Source organism: Corylus avellana, chromosome 7 (assembly GCF_965113065.1).
Source record: "Corylus avellana chromosome 7, dhCorAvel1.hap1.2, whole genome shotgun sequence".
NCBI classification, from domain to species: domain Eukaryota; kingdom Viridiplantae; phylum Streptophyta; class Magnoliopsida; order Fagales; family Betulaceae; genus Corylus; species Corylus avellana.
In genome coordinates, this window is record NC_142496.1 from 27,857,028 (window position 1) to 27,882,961 (window position 25,934).

At 35.7% G+C, this 25,934-nt stretch overlaps 4 protein-coding genes and 1 pseudogene across 4 annotated transcripts; 4 read left to right on the forward strand and 1 right to left on the reverse strand.

Annotated features, from left to right (window-relative positions):
* Window positions 1–565: 565 nt before the first annotated feature.
* Window positions 566–1,230, forward strand: LOC132185757 (uncharacterized). The gene has a single exon (XM_059599533.2). It carries the CDS (start codon window positions 566–568, stop codon window positions 950–952), a length of 387 nt encoding a protein of 128 aa, XP_059455516.2. The 3' UTR covers window positions 953–1,230.
* A 1,299-nt stretch (window positions 1,231–2,529) lies between these two features.
* On the reverse strand, window positions 2,530–4,142 carry LOC132185609 (ribulose bisphosphate carboxylase small subunit, chloroplastic-like). The gene is made up of 3 exons (XM_059599367.2): window positions 3,905–4,142; window positions 3,633–3,767; window positions 2,530–2,842 (listed from the first exon to the last, which is right to left on the reverse strand). Exons 1-3 carry the CDS (start codon window positions 4,088–4,090, stop codon window positions 2,612–2,614), a joined length of 552 nt encoding a protein of 183 aa, XP_059455350.2. The 5' UTR covers window positions 4,091–4,142; the 3' UTR covers window positions 2,530–2,611.
* A 3,070-nt stretch (window positions 4,143–7,212) lies between these two features.
* On the forward strand, window positions 7,213–8,856 carry LOC132183902 (potassium transporter 5 pseudogene; annotated as a pseudogene).
* Window positions 8,857–10,742: 1,886 nt separating this feature from the next.
* LOC132183607 (sodium/hydrogen exchanger (DUF1218)) lies at window positions 10,743–14,943 on the forward strand. Its single transcript, XM_059596961.2, has 3 exons — window positions 10,743–10,954; window positions 14,089–14,294; window positions 14,517–14,943. The coding sequence occupies exons 1-3, from the start codon at window positions 10,853–10,855 to the stop codon at window positions 14,782–14,784; spliced, it is 576 nt and encodes a 191-aa protein (XP_059452944.1). The 5' UTR covers window positions 10,743–10,852; the 3' UTR covers window positions 14,785–14,943.
* A 5,085-nt stretch (window positions 14,944–20,028) lies between these two features.
* On the forward strand, window positions 20,029–20,343 carry CLE27 (CLAVATA3/ESR-RELATED 27). Its single transcript, XM_059597368.2, has one exon. It carries the CDS (start codon window positions 20,029–20,031, stop codon window positions 20,341–20,343), a length of 315 nt encoding a protein of 104 aa, XP_059453351.2.
* The last annotated feature ends 5,591 nt before the right edge of the window (window positions 20,344–25,934 follow it).

A 25,934-nucleotide genomic window follows, 5' to 3' on the forward strand; every position in this document is an offset into this window, starting at 1 on the left:
GCCCTGCCTCAAGTCGGTCGTGGTGATCACATAATACAGACAAAAACTATATAGGCTGTCAATGGCTGGAAAGTCTGAAAAAATATTATTGAAGCCCACCTGTTTGCTTCTCGCCCTGACAGAGTCCCAGCCTCCAAAGAACTACATCTTCAAACTTCAATTCCCACCTAGCCCACCTTTCTCCCCCAACTACAAGGCAAAATTTAATAGGATCTTCAAAATCTTTTGACTTTTTCTAACGTTGAAAAGGGTCACATCCCAAGTACTGGTCCAAGCGACGAATTAGCCTTCGTCTCGTGTCAAGCTCAACTGCTTGCCCTTTGGGCTGATCGAGGGTAGGTTTGGTTTTGTCATTATTTTGCATCAAAAGGGTACAAGGCAGTGGCACGTGAAATGTCACAAAAATTCACAATTGCTCTTATCACAAAGCAATCCAATTTCCAAAACAACTACTAACAATAAATATCATCAATATTTGCTTTACCGTGTCATTCACGAAGCCGCACTCTTTTTCAGCTTTATAAATAGCCAACTTTGTCTTGACAGAAGAAACTACACCAATAAAATGAAGAGGCAAAGAAATGTAGAGGGTACTACTACTACGACCAAGTTTGAAGGTGCAACAATGGTGGAAACGTCAATGACAAAGAAGAAGGCCAAGAGGGAAGTTGAGAAGAGGGAAGAGGAGGTGGGGAAGGTGGAGGAGGAGAGGAGGGAATTAGGCAGAGATCAGCCCCGGTTTGCTGTGGCAGATTATGAGATGGGTTGGGAGGAGTACTACTGTCCGTGGCTGGGTGGTGCTGTGGATGAGCAAATGTCATGGGGGTCCCTTTGGCTGCCGTTTTGGGATGTTGAGTTTATGTGTGAAGATTATAGTGCATTCTTTGGTGATGTTGCTTGGGATGATGATATTTGGAACGTGAGGGGTATCATGGAGGTACCAAAACCATGAGAACAAGAAACACAGCTTTTTCTTTATCTGCCTTTATACATGTTTCTTTTCGATCTCTTCAAGTTGTGCTCGAGTCTTTTTATACAAGAAATTTCTAGTATATGGAGAACACACTACTTTAGATATTCCAAATTATTAGTTTGGCATTACTTGAAATCCTATTAATTCATCATCTTCCAGTTTGGCAGCCTACCAAATTTTATCTGCAATTGGCTCATGTTGTGGTTGGCTATATTGGCTTTCTTTAATAAGGTCGCTAACACTCATGCCAAAGTAGGTTCCACCAAACAATGATTTCAATTAGAAATATCTTGCAATTTGCTGTAGATTGACAGAGCCCTCTTATGAAGCTTAATTGGAAAGATTGGCTCCTCTCCGGTCCAAAATGGATGAGAGAGGAGCCACTTAAGGGTTAGGATTTCTTTAAAGAGATCCAATGATCACAATAATTTTATGTGTTCCACTTTAAAAAAATCATTAAAATATTATTTAACGTTTTTAAAATAAATATAAACTAAAATAATAATAAAATATAATAATATATATATATATTTTTTGTTTTGGCCTTGAAGGTGGCCGAACAACCTCTAAGGGCCACTGTTTGGCTTGAGGCCGTTTTGACTGAAGTCACTCCCATGACTCTTGGGGTTAGTCTACCCTCGGGCCAAAAAGGGTAAAAAAAAAAAAAAAATTAATGAATTTAGCTCTTGGAGGCCCTTGGGGGTGATTTCCATTAATTTTTTTTTTTTTTTTTTTCGTCCTTGGGAGGTGGCCAATCTACTCCAGGCCAAATCAATGGCCCTTGGGGGGCCATATCAAAAGAACAAAAAAAATATATATTATTATTATTTTTTTTTTTAAAATATTAAATAATATTTTATTATTTTTAAATGAGTAGAACACGTGAAGTTTTTATGGTCTTAGGATTTCTCTAGGACCATCCTCACCATCAACTAGATTATTTCCAGTCCATTTTAGATTATAAATGATCCTATTCGTCCAAATAAGGGGTGAGCTGTCCGAAACCTGCTCAGAGCGGTGAGCTATATAAAGACTCTTTTATATTTGAAAGAATTTATACAACAAAATTAATAAAAATTTCTATCCATTATAACCATTGTCATATTAAGAACTCATTAAGGTGGGATTAATTATTTGTCATTCCAACGGAATAGATCGAATCTTCATTTAAAATAAAATAGAGATGACAATGTATATGGTATCATGTCATTTACTAGCATCAGCATCGGCTGCCGTTAGATGCAACAATTAACAGGCCACGGCAACCTTAAGTAGAAGAATAATCATTATTTTCTGCAAGATGGGATAGAACATCGCTTAGTTGGTGAATGTTTTTGGAACAACAGACACAACACAATCACGGATGAGCTCCATCCAACCATATATAATACCTTTGTTTTGTCTCTTGTAGTAGATGGAGAAAGAGAAAAAGAAATGAAAAACTGCGTCTTTGTATTGATACCAACAAAAACATCAAGAATGTTATTACATACACTCATATTTGTTCAGTTGGAGATCCGACAAAAAAACAGAATTCAAAAAAAGAAGAAAAAAAAAGTTTTCAGAAATGAAAGATAAAAACAAGTAGCTAGTTGTGCGGAAACCATAGCCTGCACACGCAGGAAAAAAGGGGTTGGCTTAGAAGCCAGGAGGCTTGTAGGCAATGAAACTGACGCACTGCACCTGGCGGGAGTTGTCAAATCCGATGATGCGGATGAATGCGTTGGGGTAAGCGGTCTTGCACTCATTAAGCTCTTTCAACACCTGGGACGCGTCGTTGCACCCAAACATAGGGAGCTTCCACATCACCCAGTACCGCCCATCGTAGTACCCAGGCGATTTGTTGTGCTCACGGAAAACGAAAGGGTGCTACACAAAAGCATTGTTTGGGAATGAGTTTGGAGTAACCAAAAGTGGGCTTTGATCATTTCTACAATAAAATATATATATATATATATAATATTTTTTAAGTTATACAACGCAATCTCAAATAGATTATGTTATAACTTGTTATTGATCACAAATCAATAACATTTGAGTGAGTTCTTGATCACAAATCCAATTATGTTATAACTTGTTTGGTTTCATGTTGGCTAGTATATTATAAATTGTCGGTCGATAACTTTTACCGTCTTTAACTATATTATAAATTGTCGGTCACGATAACTTTTATCGTCTTTAACAAGTAGTTGTGAAATAAAAAATGTAGTATATAATTGAAAGGATTGATAAAGTAATAATTATAAATAATTAATTTGCTCAAGCCAGTAAAATTTTTTAAGTTATACAACGCAATCTCAAATAGATTATATTCATTTGAGTGAGTTCTTGATCACAAATCCAATTATGTTATAACTTGTTATAACTTGTTTGGTTTCATGTTGGCTAGTATATTATAAATTGTCGGTCATGATAACTTTTATCGTCTTTAACTATATTATAAATTGTCGGTAACAAGTAATTGTGAAATAAAAAATGTAGTATATAATTGAAAGGATTGATAAAGTAATAATTATAAATAATTAATTTGCTCAAGCCAGTGGTTCAACACTTTCTTTCTCTTTTTCGTGTCTTTTGTGGGTCGTTAGCTGCACACCAAAGAAACAAATCATTTATACCAGCAATAAGCCAATAACAAAGCAGTGGGTTTTAGCATTACCTCCAATTCGAACTCCAAGCTGGGAACCCATTTATTGCGAATAAGGTAATCGATTTCCTTGGCCAATTGTTCGGGAGAGCGCTCAGGTAGGTAAGAGAGAGTCTCAAACTTCTTCCTTCCAACTGGAGGCCATACCTGCACTCAAATACAATTTTTGGAAACGTATTTCAGCAAATCACAAGTCAAAACTACTCATATATATAAAAACATAATAAAGTTTTTTTTTTTTTTTTTTTCTTTCTTGTTGTTTTCTTTGAAAGCCTTAAAAGTACCTGCATGCACTGAACTCTTCCACCGTTGCTGGCTAGGGTGGTAATGTCATTGTTGACCTTGCGGGTCATGGGGATGGTCGAGGCTGACTTGAGCCCAGTGAATGGTGCAACCATGGCAGCTTGAGCCGGAGAGCTGGTACGGTTCACGGAGGCAACAGCCGCGGACGAGACTATGGAGGAAGCCATTGAGAGGCTTCTGATCAAATTTAAGAGGGGTTTGTTCTGTTGCTGCTTCTACTTATATAGCCATGAACCGACGCTCTTCGAATCTTGTGGCCTTAAATTCATTTAGCAGTTCCTAGATATTTGTTTGCCAATTGGGTCATTTGGGGGGGGGGGGGGGGGGTCACTGGTCACATCGCATCTTGATGGCCACATAATGAAAAAGATTTCGATCACAGTCCTTATCGTCCAAGAACCCGAGTTTTTGCCACGTGGCAAGCACCCAGTATCTTATCTCAACCTACGAATTATGACCGGAGACTGGTGGCTGGTTCTGTTCCGTTCTGTCTAGACTATGGAATTCTACCTGTCCATAATATATAGCAAATTAAAAAATTAAAAAAAAAAAAAAAAAAAAAACTTCAATGTCTTCATCTGCAAACTTCCGGCCAATTTTTTTTCTGAATCAACCAAACTAACTAGGAATTTTTGCCAGCAGTAATAGTCATATTTCATATAAGTATTATGTTCATATTTGATCAAATTGTTTGGACTATCAAACATTACTCGAGACATTTGCCTCAATTTGCTACACTATTAATTAATTCCTGGTTGTCCCAAAAGGTTAATGAGGTTGTAGGATAATTGATAAAATTCACAAAAATTATATATATTTGATCTTTCCATCACTCACAACATCTTCATGCAGGAAAACAGGGGAGAAGAAAGGGAGGCAAAAATTGCAGATCAGAAAAGAAGAAATTCAATGGGCACCAATTGGGTAAGCTTTCTTGGACTCCTCTGGCTCTAGCTGCTTCAAGACATGAGACCAGCCAGTGCTCCGAGACATGGGGAGCTTCCACATTGTCCAATAATGGCCTCATGTATATGGACAATTGTTCATCAACCAGTACAAACATAGGCAAATAATGGCCTCAAACGTTCTTTTGTTGTTGCTCATCAATTGGGACCACGAAACACATGAAATCTTCTGTTCTTTCATTTATCACTTTCATGTGAGGGCAGAGGGAAAAAGAAATGGTTGGCTTTTCCTCCTCATATCATGGCCATATCCTTGATGTTTTTTTTTTCTGGGGTTCATATTCCGTTGTTCTTGTTCCATTAACTCCAAGGAGTCTTTTGATTGACTTTGGCTCGGATTTTTTACAACAAAATGATGATCATTGGGGTCCATTGTTGGTAGTTTCTTATGTTCATGACAACCTCTGCCTCCTGATGTACAGAGCAAAGCAGTGGCAGTGAGTGAGGGATAAGAGCTTTGTGGTTCAAATGCTTTTGCCCGTTATCATCCTCTGATGTAGCAACGCCTCAGTGTCTTTCACTCCCTTTTGCTTCCCAAATCTGGAAGAAAACAAGTCAAGCTGTCATTTTGTCTGTGATTTGGGCAAAACATTATCTGAAGCCACTTCAATGCTTGCCATAAACATCATCCTGCCGCTGATCAAAGCTAAACTTTTCTTCAACTTTTCTTCTTCATATGTAAACACTGCCTAGTTAAATATATATATGCCACCTAATTTACTTAAATTTATTAGCCTTGTGATGCAACCTAGGTTTAGAATTTTTTAGTATTGCTACAAGTTACTAAATTACAAAAATAAAATAATAAAAAAATAATTAATTGACTTGTCAATTATATATACATTTTTAATCATTTAATTAATAATAAACTGTTGTTTTAGTTTATAAGAAAATTGTAATACTCCAATTAGCATATTCCTTAGATTATGATTTGTACGCTAATCCCTAAAAGTTTTTAAAATGATAACAAATATCTCTTTGATTGTTATATGACTCACATATAATTTGATGATATAACAGTCAAAATTAACTATTGAATTAGTTAGCACTTGTAAAAAAAAAAAAAAAAAATCAATGACTAATTTTCATTTTCACACCATTCCAATTATATATCAATTGTACAGTAGTCTATTAAATAATATTTTTCAAGATTTTTGAGAGAAAGTGAAAATGAAACAGATTCACAGCTAGAGTAATTGGATGAACAATCTCTCACAAATTACAGCTTTAAATTCAATTTCCCAAGATTTGTCCTCCTCTAACATCTAATATTAATTACATGATATTAAATTAGTCATTATAAAATTTATCATTAACACAATTAGCACAGCACAATGCAGGTGTATCCGTATTTGGAGTATTCAACGAAAGGAATTATTGAATAAAATTCAGTTTCCCAACACTTAGCTTGACCTCGATCCTCTAATATCTAACATTACAGAATATTAAATCAGTCATTATAAATTGATCAACAACATAAATTAGCCCACCTTATAATTATTCAGGTGCATCTATTCACATTGAAATGGATACATATAATAATATTAAATTATAAAATGTATGTATTGTATCCGTACTTGGAATATTCAACTATAGGAATTATTGAATAAAATATTGCATCATCAACCTAGTACCTCAATATTTATCGGTTGTTATGTTCATGCAAGCTCTATAACTAGGACCCTTCTGATCTGGGTGATCAGTTCATCATCTACAATGGAGGGTGGTGATGTGATAGAAGAAGAAAATCACGTAGAAGAAGTCAATCATGAGCATGGGATTGGCGATATGCTCAAACGTCATAAGCTTTCTCGTAAAAAGCTTGTTAAGCCTGAGTCTTTTGATTTGGAGGCCGCTAATTTCACCTCATATCAAGGCCCTGGATCTCATCAAGTAAATTTTTTTTTTTTTTTTAATTTTCTTTTTATCAAAATATCATTACAACTATTTTTGAGTTTCCGAGAAGTTGTTTAAGGTGCATGCATATGCAGGCCGTAGATTGGGGAAGCATGATGAAGCTAAAGTTTCTACGGTGATCTAGGGACGTCGCCTTTGTATGTGTTGCCAGGGGTTTTCCCTAATGGGATTAAGCACAACGATGATATACTTGGGGTGCTGTCTCTTATCTTTTACTCCCTCACTTTAATTACTTTGATCAAATACGTTTTCATTGTTCTGGCTGCCAGCGATTACGGTGATGGTAATTTTAATAATCCTCTCCATCTCATGCTTAATATTTACCACTTAATTGCATGTTTAAGTTTTTAAATATATTGTCGTCATTTTTATTCATATATATTATGTACATATTTGCAAATGATATAATGGGTGTGTTATTGTACGTAGGAGGAACTTGTTTGCTGATCTTGGTCACTTCAGCGTTGGAGCAATTCAGATAAGCTCGTGCAGTGTACTATTTCCCTCCATTGTTCTTGCCTACTTCGGCCAAGCTTCCTATCTCCGGAAGCACTATCAGGATGCTAGCAATGCCTTCTATAGTTCAGTTCCACGTACGTTTTCTGCTGCTTAATTAACTCGTCCTTTCTAATGCCGTCGATGTTGCAGCTGGTTAATTCATCTGACTTCCTCTTATGCAGAACCATTATACTGGCTGATGTTTGTTGTGTCTGTAATGGCAGCCATCGTTGCTAGTCAGTCAGTGATCTCAGCGTCCTTCTCCATCATCCAACAGTCCTTAGCACTTGGGTGTTTCCCATGGGTTAAGGTAGTTCACACATCCTCTAAATACAAAGGGCAAGTTTATATACCCGAGATCAACACCCTTCTCATGTTGGCTTGTGTGGGTGTCACTCTCGGCTTCAAAAACACACTGAAGATCGGCAACGCTTATGGTAACACTTGGAAACTTTCATATATATATACAACAAGTCATGTTTTCACTAAATTTATTTGTTGATAATTATTTTCGCTCTTTTTCTTGGTGTTCTTTCAACAGGAATAGCGGTGGCGTTTGTCTTTACAATCACTTCCACGTTTCTTATTCTTGTGATGGTCATGATATGGAAGACAAAAATCTACTTGATCATCATCTATGCCTTGACTATCGGGCTATAGGAACTCCTATTTTTGAGCTCAGTACTCTACAAATTTGTCGATGGAGGGTACCTTCCTTTGTTATTTACCATGATCGTGGCTATAATGTATTTATGGAATTATGGTTACCGCAAGAAGTACATATACGAGCTAAATAACAAAGTTTCTACAGGAGAATTGGTTCAGATAGCCTCTGCTCCTAGCATCCATCGTGTCCCAGGTCTTGCCCTGTTTTACACTGAGCTTGTCCATGGCATTTCCCCTATATTCACGCATTATGTTGCCAATGTCCCAGCTTTGCATTCAGTTCTTGTCTTTGTCTCAATCAAATCACTACCCATTAGCACAGTCCCTCTAGAGGATCGGTTTCTGTTTCAACGAGTAGAGCCTCATGAGCTGGGCATTTTCCTGTGTGTTGTGAGGTATGGATATAAGGATCCAAGAACAGAGTGGGAGTCTTTTGAGCATACGTTGGTGAATCAGTTGAAGGAGTTCATACGAAAAGATGTCTAGGCTGCCGGAGAGAAGAGGCGTGTCTGATGAATTGGATGATAACAAAGTGGCAGGAATAATTGAAGAAATGGTGCAGAGAGGAGTGGGAATTGTGGATGATGCAGTAAAACTGGGTGATGTTGTTTATCTAATGGGTGAAAGTGAGATGATGGCTTCAAAGGGGTCTAGCTTGTTGAAGAAAATAGCTATAAACTACGGCTATGTTTGGTTGAAAAGATGTGTGAGGCAGGCAGATAAATTTTTCATGATTCTCCGCAAGCGACTTCTCAAGGTGGGGATGACTTATGAGATCTGGAGATGTTGATCAGTTTGGCGTTGTAAACAGAGTGGAAAAAATAGAATAAACTGAACTGAGTTGCACGAGAGTTGCTTGAATTTATGCTTGTGTGAAATTACATTTGTTACCAACAGACTAAATCAGAGGTTGACATCCTGCTCTACATCAAACTATAATCCAGATGCACCCCGAACTCTTTAAGAAGATTCTATGACTTATTATAAAGCCAAATTGAAAATTGTAACATGTATGTCAAGCTTAAACACCCTTCCATAGTCTCATCTTGGAAAATTGCGAATGTCATCTCGGACTCAATTTCCTCCATTCCTTCCTCTTCTTCATGGAAGGCAAGGAAAATTAACAGAAGTGCAAACTTCTGCGCCCACCATGTGGCTTACTGGGCCGCGGCAAGAGTTTTTTCCGGCTGCATTCCCACTCACCTACCCCATCTTCACTCTTTCCCCATTTGTAGTGGAAAAGATCCACCCCCCTTTTAATTTTCTGTTTTGCTCTGTTTCTTTGTTTCTTGTAATTTTCTTACAAAAAAATAAAAAATAAAAAAAATAAAACTCTTAGTGACATATAGGCTTGAATCAAAATTTCCTACGCTTAGAATTGAAGATCCCTTTATAAGAGTTGCAATTTGTGTTAGCGTATCGAATTTAGATAGTGTCAAAACATGAGCATAAGACTATATAGGTCAATCCCAACCCGACATATTTAATTAAATGAGTTAAACCATAACCTTAATCCTTTAATTTTATATTGAGTTCGTAAGTCATGTCAAAAATTGTTAGCTATTATGTTGCATATCGAATTCAGGTTGAATCAAAAATTGATATAAGACTATATTCCTCATCCCTAACCCTTTCATTTTAATTTAACAGATTAAACTCTTTAATTCTTTATCAGATTCGTGGATAGTATAAAAAATTGGACAGCTCTAAATCCCACCTTTGTGGAGCACAAAGCCCACCCAAAAGGCCCAACCTATTCGGATAGAAAAGCCCCTCTTTTCTTTGGGAAAAGAATAAGAGAATCCGGATCTGGCATGACTTTTGTGCAAAATACACAGAAAAGGAAAAGGGAGTCCAATTTCGTCAAATCTGTACTGCAAAAGTTCAGATGCTTGCACCCTCGGGAATCAAAATGGTTTTTGGATCAACGCTCCTGATTTATCAAGGAGGGCCTGCATTTCTGGCCCACATACAAAAGGTCCAGTCCTAGCCATGGCCCATGCCTCGTTGTATGCCCCATTCAATTTTTTTGCAAAGAACAAAATAGATTCATTAGGGGATATAGTTTATAATTTTCTTTTCTTTTCTCAATAAAGTGGCGGTTCATCACATTTCTTATAATATTTTATTGGACTTGTGATTCATATGAAATTTACACTAATTTCACGTAATAAATAATTCAAATCTTATACACTTTTCTTTTTCTAAAACTACAATTTAAAATACAAAATATTTTTAGAATTTAAATCACAAAAAAAAAATCATTATTATGTCATATCAAAATACCTTTTCTGCTAAAACCAAAAAAATATATATATATATATATATTTCAAAACCATAATCAAACATGATTTTTAAAAATTTTCAAGATAATTTTTATGATAGAAGGTCCTACTGTTATTTTAATTTAGATAATTCTAATTTTGATATTTTAATTTTTATGATTTTGAAAAAGGTTTTGTTTTTAATTCATTTTATCTCATTATATTGAGATTGTAAAATCTAATAAACTATTTATAAAAATAATATTTATATTTTATTCCAAAGCTCCTTTTACCCGCCTCGTCGTACTACAAGCTTAAAACACCCACGGTTCAGTTTTGGCGTGACCAACACCTCCAACACCTCCACACCACTGACAACCGGTTTACTCAACTACGACTGTCGTGCGTTTCAAGGCTCGCTCCCTGCGCGTGGGTCTAAGATTCCAATTCTTCTTCTCAACACATTCCACTGTTTTCCACTCCACTGCGTACAAAGTAAAGTTGCGACTGTCTTTCACACATTTTTCACACTGCTCTGTCGCACTTGCTTCAATCTCTCTCTCTCTCTCTCTCTCTCTTTCTCTCGCTGAGATTGTGCTCTCTCTCTCTTTGGGAAGAGATGGGTGAAGGAAAGGGCTCGACCCTGGTGCACCTTCTGGTGGTGGTTCTATGCTTGGTGGCCTTTGGGTTCGCCATTGCTGCTGAGAGACGAAGAAGCACAGTAAGCAAAGATTTCAACACTCACTTTCAATGTTACACGTCTTATGCTGTAATTGCAGTTGGGTTTCTTCTCATTTCTACAATGATCTCTTTACCAGAAAATTAATTGCTCTTTTTTCTTTTTTTTCTGAATGGGTTCATGATTTGTTGGGTTTCTCTGATTTGTTCAAATAATTGAGATCTGTGTGTTTGTAAAAGTGTTTGCTTAGCTTTGGGTTTCTTTTTATTTCTGCACTAGGGTTTAGTGTCTCGTTTTTCTTTATGAATTCGTCTGTTGCTGGGTAGGGAAAAAGTAGCTTAGCTTTTCTTTCGACGGATTGTTCTCTGATATATATTTTTTTGTTCGATGATTTTGTTCTCTTATTCTGGGGTGTACTGTCACCACAAAAACAGTTGTGTATTGTTGGAATATTTAAGTGACTGGTTAAGTGGTTGAATCTTACAGGGAGTAGTAGTGAGAATGAGTAATGCTAGAAGAATCTCTTGTGTCAGTCACTCAAAAAATTTGTAGCTTTTAAAATCACCATTGCTTTTGTGAATGATGACTATTGAATTTTTATCAAATTGAAATTTTTAAAGCCACCTCTTTTTAGAGTGACACAAAAGACTTCTAGCATTACTCTAGTGACAATAGCGGGTGGTCGATGCAACATTGTTAGCTACTAAAACGATAATCTCAAAGATGGTATAATCTCTTACACCTCTGTGAATGAGAGAGGTCTTTGTATATATAACAATTTCATTCATGTGCAGCAACAGGTGGTGTACAAGTGATAAGTTAAAATTTCAAATGTAAATGTTATCTAGGATTTAATCCTAAGATGTTTGACTCATCATGGGCTATTGGCTGTTCAAGCTTGTCCTTTGCTTTTTGTTAGTGCCATTCTTGAGTTGAAAACATGTTGCTTTGATCCTGAATTTTCCTCTACAATGGTTATCACAAACTGCATAGTGTCATTCTTGAGTTGAAAACACTTGTGAGGTTTGTGTCCCACGTTGAGAAAGTTTAAAGAATAAGAGTGGTTAATATACCTAAGTGGACCCAAGCTTATTAGCTTAAGCTTTTGGGCTAGAAGTGGTGTCCTAATATGTATATTAATTTACTCTTGTTTGACTCTCCCTGGTGTTTCTCTCCCCTACAATGGTTATCACAAACTGTCTGAAGAGCTACAAACCCATTGGGTTAAGGTGCTATCCCAACATGTGGTATCAAGTCCTTACAAAGGACTACTCGGCGTCTTAATTCTCAAATTTCATAAACCTGAGATCCCATCATGTAATTGATTGAGATTCTCCATATAAGAGGTCTTTCCTGCTCTTAGTGTTCTACTAAATTTGAAGTCCTTTCAGTCTGGCATTTCATTGCTGTCATCATCCTCAAATGAGCTCACTAAAAGTTAATTGATTAGTGTCCTCTTTGGAAGGTGGACTCTGTGTCCTCTTTCTTCAATGTCTTGTATTTAACTAGGGTGGGTCGGGGGGTGATGATATGCCATGTTGGACACCCTCAAAAAGAACTTTTGAGGTTAAATCTTTTTACAAGGTTTTTCCCAACGTTGAATCCTCCTTTCTTTGGTAGAGCATTTGGAGGTCTAAGGCTAGCTTTTTTCACTTGGACACCATCCCTAGGGAAAATTATCACCTTGGACAATCTCTGCAAGTTTCACATCACAATGATAAATTGGTGTTGAATGTGTAAAAAGAGTGGGGAAACCCTGGATCATAATCTTCTTTATTATGATGTTACGAGAGATTTGTGGAATATGGTATTTCAAATGTTTGGACTGGTTATGCCTAGATAGGTGGTGGATTTCATGGCATGTTGGAAAAGAAGGGTTTTTTGGAATGATATAGATATTGTTTGGAATGTAATCCTTTCCATATTAATGTGGTGCATATAGAAAGAAATGAACGCTCAAAGCTACGAGGATTGCGAAAGAATGAGTTTGGTTTTACAAATTTGTTTTCTTAAATTCAGTGGATCTCTACTAACGCTCTTCTCCTTGTCTCTAGTTCTACATTTTTTTGTTTTCTTCTCATTCTTGATTTTTTGGATGATTTTCTCTTATATACTTCATGTGTTTTTGGGTTGCGCTCTTTGTGCTTTCAATGAATTTCCTATACTTATCAAAAATATTTTGTTTGGTATAATGTAACAATTCAAGGAAAGTTAACCACATATGCGCTATTACTGCAAAAGGAATAGTCAACTTACAATAAAGCTTCTTATAGTCACTTATAAAATTCAATCTCATCTAGTAAACAACCAATATGGGATTTAGCACCCATGAGCATCTTTATAATCCACCCACTCAATGTAGGCAATTCATATTCTCAATGTTAGACTAACTTTCTAGGGTGTCGCATCCAGGCCTGGTCCTAGCAAAGGTGGCTAATTTTCCAGCAAGGCAAAATCAAGGTGATGCATCAATTACACCAATAGCCAGTTGTTGCATTTCGGACTTGTGCTTCCATAGGTTTTGGCCAAAACTTAAAGATCTGGTCTTTGTTTGTTAGATGGTTTGTACTTTCTAACTGTAGGCCTCATAATAATGATCCTTGAGTGCGGGGAAGCATTACCATATTCTATAAATAGGTTAATACTTGTAAACATCTATTTGCTTACTTTCATCCTAGTGATTCATGGAAGTATGTGTCAAATGGTAGCATAATATCATCAAAACTTCCAGTCGAATTTGCAATTGGTAGCAACATTTTATGCTTATGACAGGTCAACAATGTACTGTATATGGAGTTGTTTGTAAAAGCTTTTTATTCAGCGATAACAAAGCAAGTAACTGAGCATTTCTGGTATGGGTTGTTATTTGCACAGTAAATACGGACTAATCTTTTGAGCATTTGTATGTGAGAGTGGAAGCATATTGGCATCTGCACATACTCGTACAGACAAGCTGCAAACTAAATCTTTTCCAATGTGCCTAAGCACTGCAGCATCAGTTTACAATTTAATTATTATTTACAACTTGTCCCTTGCTCTTTAGCAATGTGCAGGCACAAACTACGCTTTTTGGACGAAATTGTTAATCTCGTTCCGATTTTTTGACACTTCTGAATACTACATGCCTATTCATTTACTAAGATGTAGGATTGAGATGATTTTTCTCTTCGAAACAGGGCCATACAGAAGAAGATCCTCGAACAAACGAAACTTACTGTGTTTACAACTCAGATGTTGCAACTGGTTATGGGGTGGGCTCTTTCTTGTTCCTTCTTTCAAGTGAATCTCTACTTATGGGCGTGACAAAGTGCATGTGTTTTGGGAGACCTTTAGCCCCTGGTGGGGACCGAGCCTGGTCTATTATTTATTTTGTCTCATCCTGGTGAGAATTCTGGTTTACCTAGTTAACACTTGCTCTCTTATTCTAATAACACCTTCTCTATTAAAAGCATCATCATTTTAGTTGCTTCTCGACTATCTGGCTAATGTGTTTTGTGGCTGATACAATCTCACTCTCTCTCTCTCTCTCTACTTCCATATAAATCGCTGGAGTCTACTTGTTCGATTCACATGATGTTCTAATTGGCATAATATGCATCTGCAGGGTGACTTTTCTGGTTGCAGAAGCATGTCTAATTGCAGGGGCAACAAAGAATGCTTACCACACCAAGTATCGGTCAATGATTTATGCTCAGAACCTCTCATGTGAAACATTGAGGAAAGGTGTCTTCATTGCCGCTGCAGTGTTTGTGGTTGCAACAATGATTCTCAACGTGTATTACTACATGTACTTCACCAAGGCAACTTCTACTAAGGTGGCCCATAAAGCAAATCGAGCAAGCTCAACTGTTGGAATGACTGGATACGCATAGAATATCATGTAATGAGTCCTCAGAGCCTCTATGTTTTGCATGGTGATGTTATATACGTGTCCAGTTCCTCTCTGATTGTTATACGCTATTTTACTGAACATTGTGCGTGCTTATCTAGTGAAATAGATAGTGCTGTTATGGGTGCTACTTTTACTCAAAGGCAAGGTGTAGAATTATATCATGTCTATAACTGTGTTTTCAACTTCCTGATGATGATTTCATAGATGGAAATATCCAAAATTTTAACGTATAAATCATTTTCCTCAAACAAGACTCTTAGGGTGTGTTTGGCAAAGGAGTGGACCGGACCGGACTCAAAATCCCAAAAAATTATTCTCAAAATTAATTATAACATTTTTATTTTTTATATCATATCAATACTTTTTTATTACTATTCAAATAAAAAAATAACTACAAAATAAATTTTTTAACTTTTTTATATTAGATGTTTTTACTTTTTTTCTCACATCAATCAAATTTATTATAGTTTCAGTTAATTTCATCAAGTCCACTCCTTTACCAAACATAGCCTTAGGTTTTAGTGTTAGAAAACGTTTTGGGAACATATCTCTTTGACAGACATTAGCTAAAATGATACTTTTGACTTTTGTCTCTTCAATTGATATTGACTTATTTATCCTCTCATCGTTTCGAAAAATACTTTTTTGAGTCTTCACTAAAATAATTAGAAGTACATTTTTTTTTTAATTACTACCTTTCTAAAGCACCCCAGCAACGTCACTATTTTAACTATTAACTTACGCTACTTTATTATAATATTCTTTTTTAAAGAATAAGAAAGAAAACATTAAATTTATATTATTTTTTACTCATTTACCAAATGAATAGTATTCATTATTTTTAGTGAGTATTATTCGGTCACCATTTATTTTGGATTAAAATTGTGAGACTAACTTTTACCAAATTGTCTTATCAAATTAACTAAAAATAGCTGTGATTGAGGATTTCTTTTCTCTCCATGCAATCACTATGATCCGTAACCGAGCAGGAGGTGAAGTGTTGTGGCAGATAACATGGCAACAATGGTTTAAGGCTAGTGAAATAAAATTGAACCAATAGTTTGAGTACACGTAGCATATTGATATTGGAAAAGAGGGGAAGAGAAATGAGGAGGGAAACGGAGCAATAAGCCAAGGAGAAAAAAGCAAAGGTAATAAAGAAGAGCAAAAGAGAGGATAAGGGGAGGTGCTAAGAAAAAGGCAAAAAGAAATAGTAAAAGGACAACAAGAGGTGTACAAAGTTTGAGTAGAAGCTGAAAGTTTTTAACGTTATCGAACGGCGGAGGATCAGGATTCAGATAGGCCTTTTGATCTTTTTCTTTTTTCAGGGACACACCAAAACAAAACCAACTTTCTGATGCGACCGACACTACATGAGTAGCACCAGTGTCTCAACTCCGATGTTTGTCAGAAATGTTAACGATTTTCGATTTAACGGGGACTGGCCCCTCACGTGTCACATAATCACGTGTACAACTCTCTCCTTTACATTTTTCTTATATTTTAATTTTCTTAGTTATTTATTTTTGTCAAATTATTTAGTTAGTTAAAATATCAAAATATGTAAAATTTAAGTAATAAGCCCCCAAAATCCACTAAAGCATATTAACTTCAAAGAATAATGTTCCGCGCTACATAAACATACCCCAAAATTGACATAACAAATATTTAGTAATATTTAGTGATTGCAGTACCACTTTTAAAGACATCGAAGTGGTTACAACGTCACTCGACTAAAAAAATTTGGTGGGCACAATCAATAGGCCAGATTTGGCGGTCAATACAGCCACTGCCAGCATGGTGGTTAAGGGTGGCGGCGCCAAGCACCAAATCTAAAAATTTTGTAGAAGAATATTTGTTTATTGAGTAACATGATAATACCAACTTACACTACCACGCTAGCCACACATGAAACGCACTTCCGGATAACATTACTCTACAATCAAATGTACCAAATACACTAAATTAACCAATTGATTTTCCTATTTGGTATATAACACCATTCCTCAAAAAATAATTAAACTTTTTTTTTTTTTAACCTTTAGATATCATATAAATCAAATTTCTTTCTCATTTTACATCTCACAAATCTTTTCCAGACACAGTATTATATCAATGATTTTTGCCGAAATTACCAACGTGGATGGCATTTCTTTGAATAGCTGAGGGAGAGATACGTGCGAACAACTAAATTGATTGTTCTTTGTTTCGTGGCGTCGGGTTTTTACTACTTTGAAATGACATTCCTTTCAATAGCTGTCATCACCCCCCACCCCTCGTAAATTTGCAAGGACAGTGATTTGACAATTTTGTTTGTTTTTTTTATATATTCAGCTACATCGTTTGCCTGTTTTTCCCCTAAACGAGGGAGCCAAGCAGATCCAATTTCTCAGTGGACCAAATAGAATGGATTTACATATTAATTACATGGAAAATTTTGAGAGAAAGAAAGTTGAAAAAGTGAGGCATTTGAATAGTGATTAGAAGTCGTACAATTGAAACTCATCAAAGGAGTCATAAAGAGTTTCGTTGGAAGATAGTGGGAAACTCATTCGAAAGGGAGATTAGAATGGAAAATAACAAAAGTAGTATTATGCTTTCAACTCTTTTGCAAGTTGCTGTGTGTCAACGTGTGAAAAGTTTTTAACAGAACCCAAGTGAAATCCTGAAACATTTGTCCACCAAAATGCTTTTCAATAAGTTTCATAGGAACTCATCAAAGATCTACACTACACATGCGATTGCTGTCTCTCACAAATTCACACCGATGATTTGGAACTTGCACTCGATCGGTCAATGCCCTCCCATTAAAATAAATTATAATTTATATTAATTAAAGATTAGGCATGAGAAAATACAACTCTTGAGACTGCATAAAAAATAGATACCTTTTATATCGTACGGGTTGCTTCATATATTTACGTTTCCTTGTTACGTACGTCAACATGCACAACGTGTCCAACACCGGCGCGAGATTCCCGGCCGGCCTCCTCGGTCATCCCCTGTTTCCCTCTCATGTCTTAATCTTAATTTATTAAAATGTTGGACATTGCAGGTTACTCCACACATGCCATTGGCGCGTTGTTTTGACCATCTTTCCTCCCCGGGCCCACGTCCTTTGTTAATAAATTCAAAGGACATACACCTCAGTCCTCTCATAGGCAGATAAAATAATCCTAGACTCGCGTACGAGGCGCGTGGATTGTCGTTCCCCCCCACCTCCTTAATTAACCGTGTCACCGACATGCAGATTTCTAGTTCAGGCTCGCTCCTGGCAGTGGCTGTTCAGTAACTCCACAGAAATTAAGCAAAGGGCCAAAGTAGTGACAATGCTCTTCAACATTTTGTTACGGGTTCTATAGATTCCATTCCAAGGCTTCTTTTATTAATTTTTTTAAGTGTTATTTTTGTTTATTATTTTAACATTAATCAATAATCTTTTATAGATAATAAATGTTCTAATTATAAAAAAGTTTAGTCATTTTTATTTAAAAATAAAGATTAACATTTGAAGAATATTGTCAATAACTTATTTTAAGAAACCTAAAAAAAAAAAAAAATCATCATAATTTAGTATTATATAATGGCAGGCTTGTGGACTCAATGCTAAGTCCATCAACCTACCAACCCCATAACATCTAAACAGCTGATTTTTTTTCTTAAGTTACGTCAATAATCATTTCCATGATTTTCGGCGTAATTAAGCAATATACATGACAAGGTTTAAGAAATATTCGCAACAGAAAAATCTCCAATGAAAGTGTAACACATTGTAAACAGTTATGACAAATTTTATTATAAAAAGCGGTAAATATCAAGCAAAAGAGAGGACTTTGATTCAAATTAACTTAAGCATCAAAACTATTATTTGTTGGCCCCCAACAAACTATTTTTGTTAATTTCTTCTTTCCTTGTAGACACTTTTGATTGGTTCCTCAGCACGCAATCAATTGTTCTAATATATAATAACATATAGTAGTGGCAAAAATTTACATTCAGATTAGATTTTTTAATTTCAAGTGCAATGAAGATAAACCATTTCATTTTCACGATTATATTTTAGAGCAAACCTTTTATCACGATCATCCTGATAACACCCATTTTGTAGCTTTCAATCAATAATCGACACATAGGAAAAAACGTAAAAAGTGCACAAAATTAAGTTGGACCAAAATACACTAGATTTTAAGGTGATAAAAATCTTTAAAGTGTTAACCTTCGACATCTAGATTTTACTTTTGAATCCAAAAACGAGTTTTGAAGCATTAGAAACGAGTTTTAAGACATTAGAAACGGGTTTTGGGACATTAGAAAAGGGTTTTAGGGTATTAGAAATAGGTTTTGAGGCATTAGAAACAGGTTTTAAGGCATTAAAAACGGGTTTTGAAGCATTAGAAATGAGTTTTGAAGCATTATAAATGAGTTTTGATGCGGGTCACGGCCGACGGAGTTTGATGCGTTTACCACCAGCCAGACCCACTGGGGTTTTTTTTTTCTTTGATTTGGTGTGATTGTTCTCTTTTTTTTTTTTTTTTTGCATTTTTCTTAAATTGATAATGTATCACATAGTAATTAGAGATTACAAAATGGATGTTATTAGGATGGACCTGATAGTAGAGGCTCTCTATATTTTATAAATCAAATGATACACGAAGTTAAATATGTTATCATGATACTATTCCATTACTTTTATAGTGTTATTTATTTGTGTGCATTTCTTATCAGTTATCACACTCTTCATTTGTATTATTAACTAATATTCTATCCAACTGAAAGTCTGTAATATAGTCATATAGATAAAAGATACATTAACATTTCATTTTCATTTCTCTCTCTCTCTCTCTCTCTCTCTCTGTGTCTCTCTCTCTCTCTATATATATATAACAAAAACTGCAATAAGATAATAGATTCAGTAAATATGTAACTTGAACTGCAACTTTGTCGATTGCAATCACGTGGGCCACAGTGGAGGGCCTTGGGGCATATGAGGCTCCATCTATCACACTCTCTCCCCATGCCCATGATAGCCGTCACTTGCTTGCTCATAAGTCATAACCTGGAGAGAGAGAGAGAGAGAGAGAGAGAGAGAGATAAACTTCCAAGCCTCATTTTGTCAACACCGCCAGCGAAATTTCTTGAGAAGAGGGCATCAAGGCATTTGAAGAGAGAAAAAAAAAAAAAAAAAAAGGCTTGTTGTTCAAAGCTTTATGTGCGTCTTCCGGCAATGTCTTTTGCTGGCAGCAGGAGACTCATGATGTCCTCTACTACGGCGGTGCTGCTGATCATCTCGGTGTTACAGATTTGGGTCTGTTGTGAGTACCCATGCCAAGCCGGGGCAATTCGGATACTGCCCGGAAATGGGATGGCGGCGAAGCTCATAAGGGAAAGCAGCAAGCTGGGAAGTATGGATAAGAAAAGCAAGGAGGAGCTGTTCCGTAAGTATTTCAATGCAACTTCTTTTGCTCTCAACAAAACCCACACTGGATTTGAGGAGAGCAAACGAAGAGTACCCAGTTGCCCAGATCCTCTCCACAACTAGTAGAATTTTCATTTTCATTTTCACTTTCTTTTTTTTTTTTTTTTTTTTCAAAATTTTTTGTTGAATTTCATCCAAAATACCCTCGTTTTTCTCACCATTTTTGTTCAAGTAGTTTGATGGTTTTGTAGTTTTATGGGGGAAAACCGGGGGTATTTTGGTATTTTAATTCCTTTTGATGTTTTGAATGGAGAGGATATCCCAGAAAATGGACGATCATGATATGTATAGAAGTGGAGAGTTTTAACTTTACAGTGACCTACCTACAATGGCACTTTCTCTTGCTAGAATCTCTGTATGTACTTGCTTTTAGATCCTTTTTGGTTTAGCTTTTCTCTTGAGAACAGGAAGAGTGCAGACATGTAAAATTACAAGCAGAGATTATTATCTTTTCACTGCAACAGTACAAACAAGTTGTTTTTTTCTTTTCTTTTACCCCTGCGCCTGTATTTTTTGTTGATGATCTTGTCAATTATTTAATTGGGAGTAATTAATATTATTGTTTATACCATTACCACCAGTTTGAATGACATGTGCAAGATTCTTGGCGAAAGATTTATATATATTGCTATTCTCGACCAGGATAATTCTGAATTTATTGAATCTCCACTCTCAAGTTTAATTTCCACTTTTGTTACCTCCTCAAGTTAATTACATATACCACAAGAAATTGTTGCTCTACTTTCCGAAACAAGTAAATGTGATCCTTCACACGTTGTCTCGTCTTTCAAAGCTAGCAAAAATTAAGTGAAACATCCCATATGCATCACCACGTTGATCTGACCAATATCCCTGCGCTGCTAGCCTGCTATCATATATATTGACTTAAATAGTATGTTGCGTTGACTCGTAATAATAATAGAATACTTGATTTAGCCACCTTAATCTCTCTCTCTCTCTCTCGTCCTCTCTTATTGCCAGAATTGGATGGGCTAGACAACTCGGACGGACAGGATTCAAACTATGATTAAGAAAATGCCACCAACTTGCTGAGCTGCTTACTCATGTGTTTAGAAAATTAGAATAGATCAACTCCAATAAGTGGAGGCTTTCTTAGCTTATATAAAACTTAAAAAATGGTGTGGAAGATATAGATTATTGGTTGTTTCAAGTGGGTTACTTCTCTTAGAGGAGGAAGAAGGGGATTTGATGAACAAAATATCTCCCGTCCAGCCCAGGTTTAGAATGCAGGCTCAAGAGCCCAAATCGAGTCGTAAGAACAAACGTGTCAGTACAACAGCTGCTTAAATCACGATTAGGAACGTGTCATATATAGGGAATATATAGTTGCCTCTAGATTTCATCCTAATTATCCCATTATTCTTGACAGAGAATTTAGTAATAATTTAGTAATGCCTGTAATATGCTACGACATCTAATAACACCCGCAACCCGTCAATAGGCAAAGAATTCGACGTCACACTCGGCCATGGATTTGTTCCATCAATAGGCAACACCTGATAAATATTATAGTTACAATATTTATAGCTCTTACGTACTCATTGAACAAACAATTAATCCTCTTGCAAACTTAAACATGAGTGATGCCTAGCTCCTACTCCCAGCGACAGTACCCCTCACAGTTACTCATTTTGTTAGGTGTATGTTGCTCAAGATTGACCGTGCAATGAACAGCAAGATTCATCTACAGTTTTAACACAAGAAACAAACCTTTTAGCAGTTTTAAAAGAGGTTGAGTTATAGTTGAATGTTAGATGGAGTTTAGTGCTTGTACATTTTCGCAATTTGGGAAGCTTTTACAGTGTACAACTTATTGCTTTTTCTCCAGGCTCCAGTAGGCATTTTGTCTCCTTATATAAAAGGGTGAGTGTGGGTGAAAACAAAATACTATTTAGTGCAGACACAGAAAAATACGTATATATATATATATATATATATATATATATATATATATACTGTTAGAATTGATTAGTGTTTTGGTGTTTGAATTTGAGTTAAAAACAGAGTCTGCGTCTCGTATTCCGGTCATTTGGGCGTTTGTAAGGATGGAGAAACAAGCGGAGAAACCTATGCGAGAAAGCGCCACGTATTATGCGGCGAGGAAGATGTTAGAAAAGCTGCCGCTGATTCGTAGCCCAGTCGTAGCTTTGTCTGCTAGCTCTTTGGATTTGGAATCTAATTGACTCTCCCCCATCATTCTGTTCATAAGGACAATTTAGCTAACCAATGCCTTCATCTTTACTTTCTTTGTTCTCCTAATACATATATCCATAGTAATTTTTCAATATTTTTTTTTCTTTTTTTCTTTTTAACAAGTGAGGTTGCATTAATAAAAAAAATAAAAATAAAAGGAAGGGTGATTTTTGAGGTAGTCTAAAAAATAATTTCTTTTTTTCTTTATAACTTTATAACTTTTATTATAACTTTTTTTATAACTTTATAAGTAGTCTAAAAAATACTTATTATAACTTTTTTTATAACTTTATAAGTAGTCTAAAAAATACCTATTATAACTTTATAACTACAAGAGGACTACTAAATCATAAGGTAAATTGACAAAATCGGGATTTGAACTCAGACCACTTATTTTAAAAGTTTAAGTTAATAGAAAAATATAAATTTATTGAATATTGTTCAAAAAAAAAAAAAATTTATTGAATACAATTTATTTTCGTGATTTTACTTCTTTTTATCCTTCAGGTCCTTCAGCCACCCTTCCTTAATTACTGAGTGGGCTAGAAAGGGCAAGTCATTTATTCCTCAGGGCTGGTTTTGCTCAGAAGGAAAATCGCCAACGATTATTTTCTTTTTATCCACATCTCTTATTGGTAGGTCAATAATTAGGAGGAATCTCTATTTCTTATGTGGGTCGTTTTTGTTTGGGGCCAATGCAAGGGAGAGGGTTCCAGTGAAGGCCGGACAGCTTTCTTCGCCAATTGAATAGATGCTGAACTTTATAAGTAATTCTAAAAAAATTTAATGTATTTTTTATTGCAAATATGATTAGTAATTTTATATATACCACATAGAAGATGGTGATAATGAGTGAAAAGGGATCTCAGTAAAACTAGCAAAAACTAGATTACCACGCTATTGTCTTCTCTCTCTATCTTGGATTGGGCAAATGGTACCATAATCTCAGTAACATAATTGTGATGAATTGTGAATTTACCAACATGACTAGACTGTCTCATTTAAAATAAAAATAAAAATAGGCTGAGAGTCTGAGAGTCTGAGAAGAAGGTCATTCGCAGGTAGAGTGGTGGACAGCAATATTCCTCGTCTACTGCACATCTGGCTTCCTCCATCCATTCTTGTGCATGTCAAGGAGGCACATGGGTTGGTGGCTGGGCCAGTACCCTAAAGACTAACCAACCTCCTTGACGTCCTGCAATGATTGATTGAACAGAGAATTGAGAACACTGGTTTTGCTTACTCATAATTTATAATAATCAGTTTGAAGACTGAATTCAATTATAAATTAATATTATTTTTCAGTGGTTGAGATTGATTGCACTTGTTCTTGGTCACTTGTTGAGTTTCGTCTTGAGATGACTTTTTGGATTTATTCTCGGATGAGATGGACATGGTGGTGACCGAAGAAGAGGGGCAGGGAACACTCCCATCAAAGTACCCAAACAGTTGTTGACCATTGAGAGAACCAATGATTTGAGCTCCATCTCCATAATACAAAAAATGAAAAATTAGTAGTATTTCCAACATAAAAAGTCTTGACTAAAAATTGGTTTGGTTAAGTTAGAGCCCATATACAACAAAGAAGGTGCTTCTTGGGCCATTAGACTGTAAATTTAAAGGCAGAAAGACGAAGGGATGGTCATGGGCTACAGGGCTAGTGAAGAGAGAGAGAGAGAGACCATTAGGGAAAGTGAGAAACCAGCGGATAAGAGAATATCCCAAGCAAAACCCATACAATAGTTCAAAGAGTCAAATTTTATTTTGACTAGTTGGGATGTAAATTACGTAAATTTTATTTTGACTAGACCCAGTATGTTCTTTATGTATTTGGTGCATGAAATTAATACCAATTGAGCTTCCACACATTAAGAATCTACGACCATGCATGAGAAAGTTAGTAAGAGATTTAGGGAAGAAAAAGGAAAGAGAATGCAAGAGTACGAGTAGAATAGTTCAGTACTTGGAATGACATGCATGGTCTTCCCTTACCTATATATATGTACAGTGTTTCTTCCCCTCGTATGATTTTAGTCATGTGTTGTCCATTGATGGGGTAGGCGTGGCACTCGGCTAACGTTTGGTAGTGGGGGTATATTCATTGACAAGTGTCGCATACTGGTACGACTTTGGTGGGGGTCGTGACATCCAATTTTTTTGCCTCATGCGACCGTTATCAGGTAGCAATATTAAGGGCGTGGTCTGATTTTTTACCAAGAATATTGGGACGGTTGAGATGAAGTGGTAAGAGCATTCCAATGGAATAGTTAAATGTTACTTTTATCTAAAATAATTATTTAAATGTTTAAAAAATCTCATACATTGGATTAGCCAAAAGAAAATGTAAAATAGATATTTGATTAGAAGAGCTAAAAAAAAGCTAAATGTAGCAGTACTTTTTAAGAGAGTTATTTTATTTTTCATTGTTTCTCTCACTTATTTTCTCTTTTCCCAAATCTTTTCCTATTTTTTCTCTGCATGTTCTCTTTTTTCTCAAAATTTTTCCTATTTTTCCTCTCACATGTTCTCTTTTTCCCAAAACTTTTATTATTTTCAATAATATTTTAATAGAATAGATGAAAATTTAGTTAATCGGATGTAGATACATTTAAAAATGTCTTAACTAAACTAGATAAAAATGAATTTTGAGAAGCCATTTTACATAAAAATATGGCTCTTCCATTGGGAATGCTCTAAGTTGTAACACGCTTACCTTCGTTCTTTGATCAACTAGTTGTCTGATCTGCTTCGATCTAGAGCCTTTTTAGTCCAGCTCTAATTGTGAGAGTATATTATGAGATTTGATTGTAATCTCTTATAATCAGATTTTGTTCAAATCTGATTTGATTGATTTCCGACTAGCTTTTGGTATACTCTCCATCAAGTGAATAAGAACAAAGTATAACCTTTAAGACTTTAATTTATAGACCAAACCACATAAAATTCTATCATTATCTTTTAATTTGTATAGCGTTATGGTTTTATTAACAAATTGCTTAGCCCAAATAGTCTTTTAACCATGGATCCACTTGGGTGGATGTAGTTGTATCATTATCCAATTATTTATATGATTAAAACTGTCCGAAAGACTTCGAAAACTTAAATTTCTAATTCACCATATTATTCTCGGTGCCCATTTCAATCATGTAGTGACGTGACTTTTCAAATCACCATTAAATTTGAAACGATTATTATTGAATTTTGATCTACTATAATTTTAAAAGCCATATCACCTACATTTGAGAGAATACTAAGACAAGTTTAATTCTCTATGTATCATTACTCTAGTATGAGCGGCCACGGTTGTAAAGTTGGAGAAATGGGTAGATATGTAATAACAAATCTGCATGTGGGGTTGTTATTAAATGAAGAGAAGCCAAAAACCATTAAAAGCGCTTTTTACAGACAACCTACCAAAAAAGAATGAGATGGAAGGAAAC

Excerpts from the sequence above, each read along its gene's own strand:
- LOC132183607 (XM_059596961.2), top strand. The coding sequence starts at position 10,853 with ATGGGTGAAGGAAAGGGCTCGACCCTGGTGCACCTTCTGGTGGTGGTT. Across the intron at positions 10,955-14,088 it reads CTGAGAGACGAAGAAGCACA|GGCCATACAGAAGAAGATCC; the intron begins GTAAGCAAAGAT and ends TCTTCGAAACAG. Across the intron at positions 14,295-14,516 it reads ATTTATTTTGTCTCATCCTG|GGTGACTTTTCTGGTTGCAG; the intron begins GTGAGAATTCTG and ends ATGCATCTGCAG.
- LOC132185757 (XM_059599533.2), top strand. The coding sequence starts at position 566 with ATGAAGAGGCAAAGAAATGTAGAGGGTACTACTACTACGACCAAGTTT.
- LOC132185609 (XM_059599367.2), bottom strand. The coding sequence starts at position 4,090 with ATGGCTTCCTCCATAGTCTCGTCCGCGGCTGTTGCCTCCGTGAACCGT. Across the intron at positions 3,768-3,904 it reads GAAGAGTTCAGTGCATGCAG|GTATGGCCTCCAGTTGGAAG; the intron begins GTACTTTTAAGG and ends ATTTGAGTGCAG. Across the intron at positions 2,843-3,632 it reads GCTTGGAGTTCGAATTGGAG|CACCCTTTCGTTTTCCGTGA; the intron begins GTAATGCTAAAA and ends GCTTTTGTGTAG.
- CLE27 (XM_059597368.2), top strand. The coding sequence starts at position 20,029 with ATGTCTTTTGCTGGCAGCAGGAGACTCATGATGTCCTCTACTACGGCG.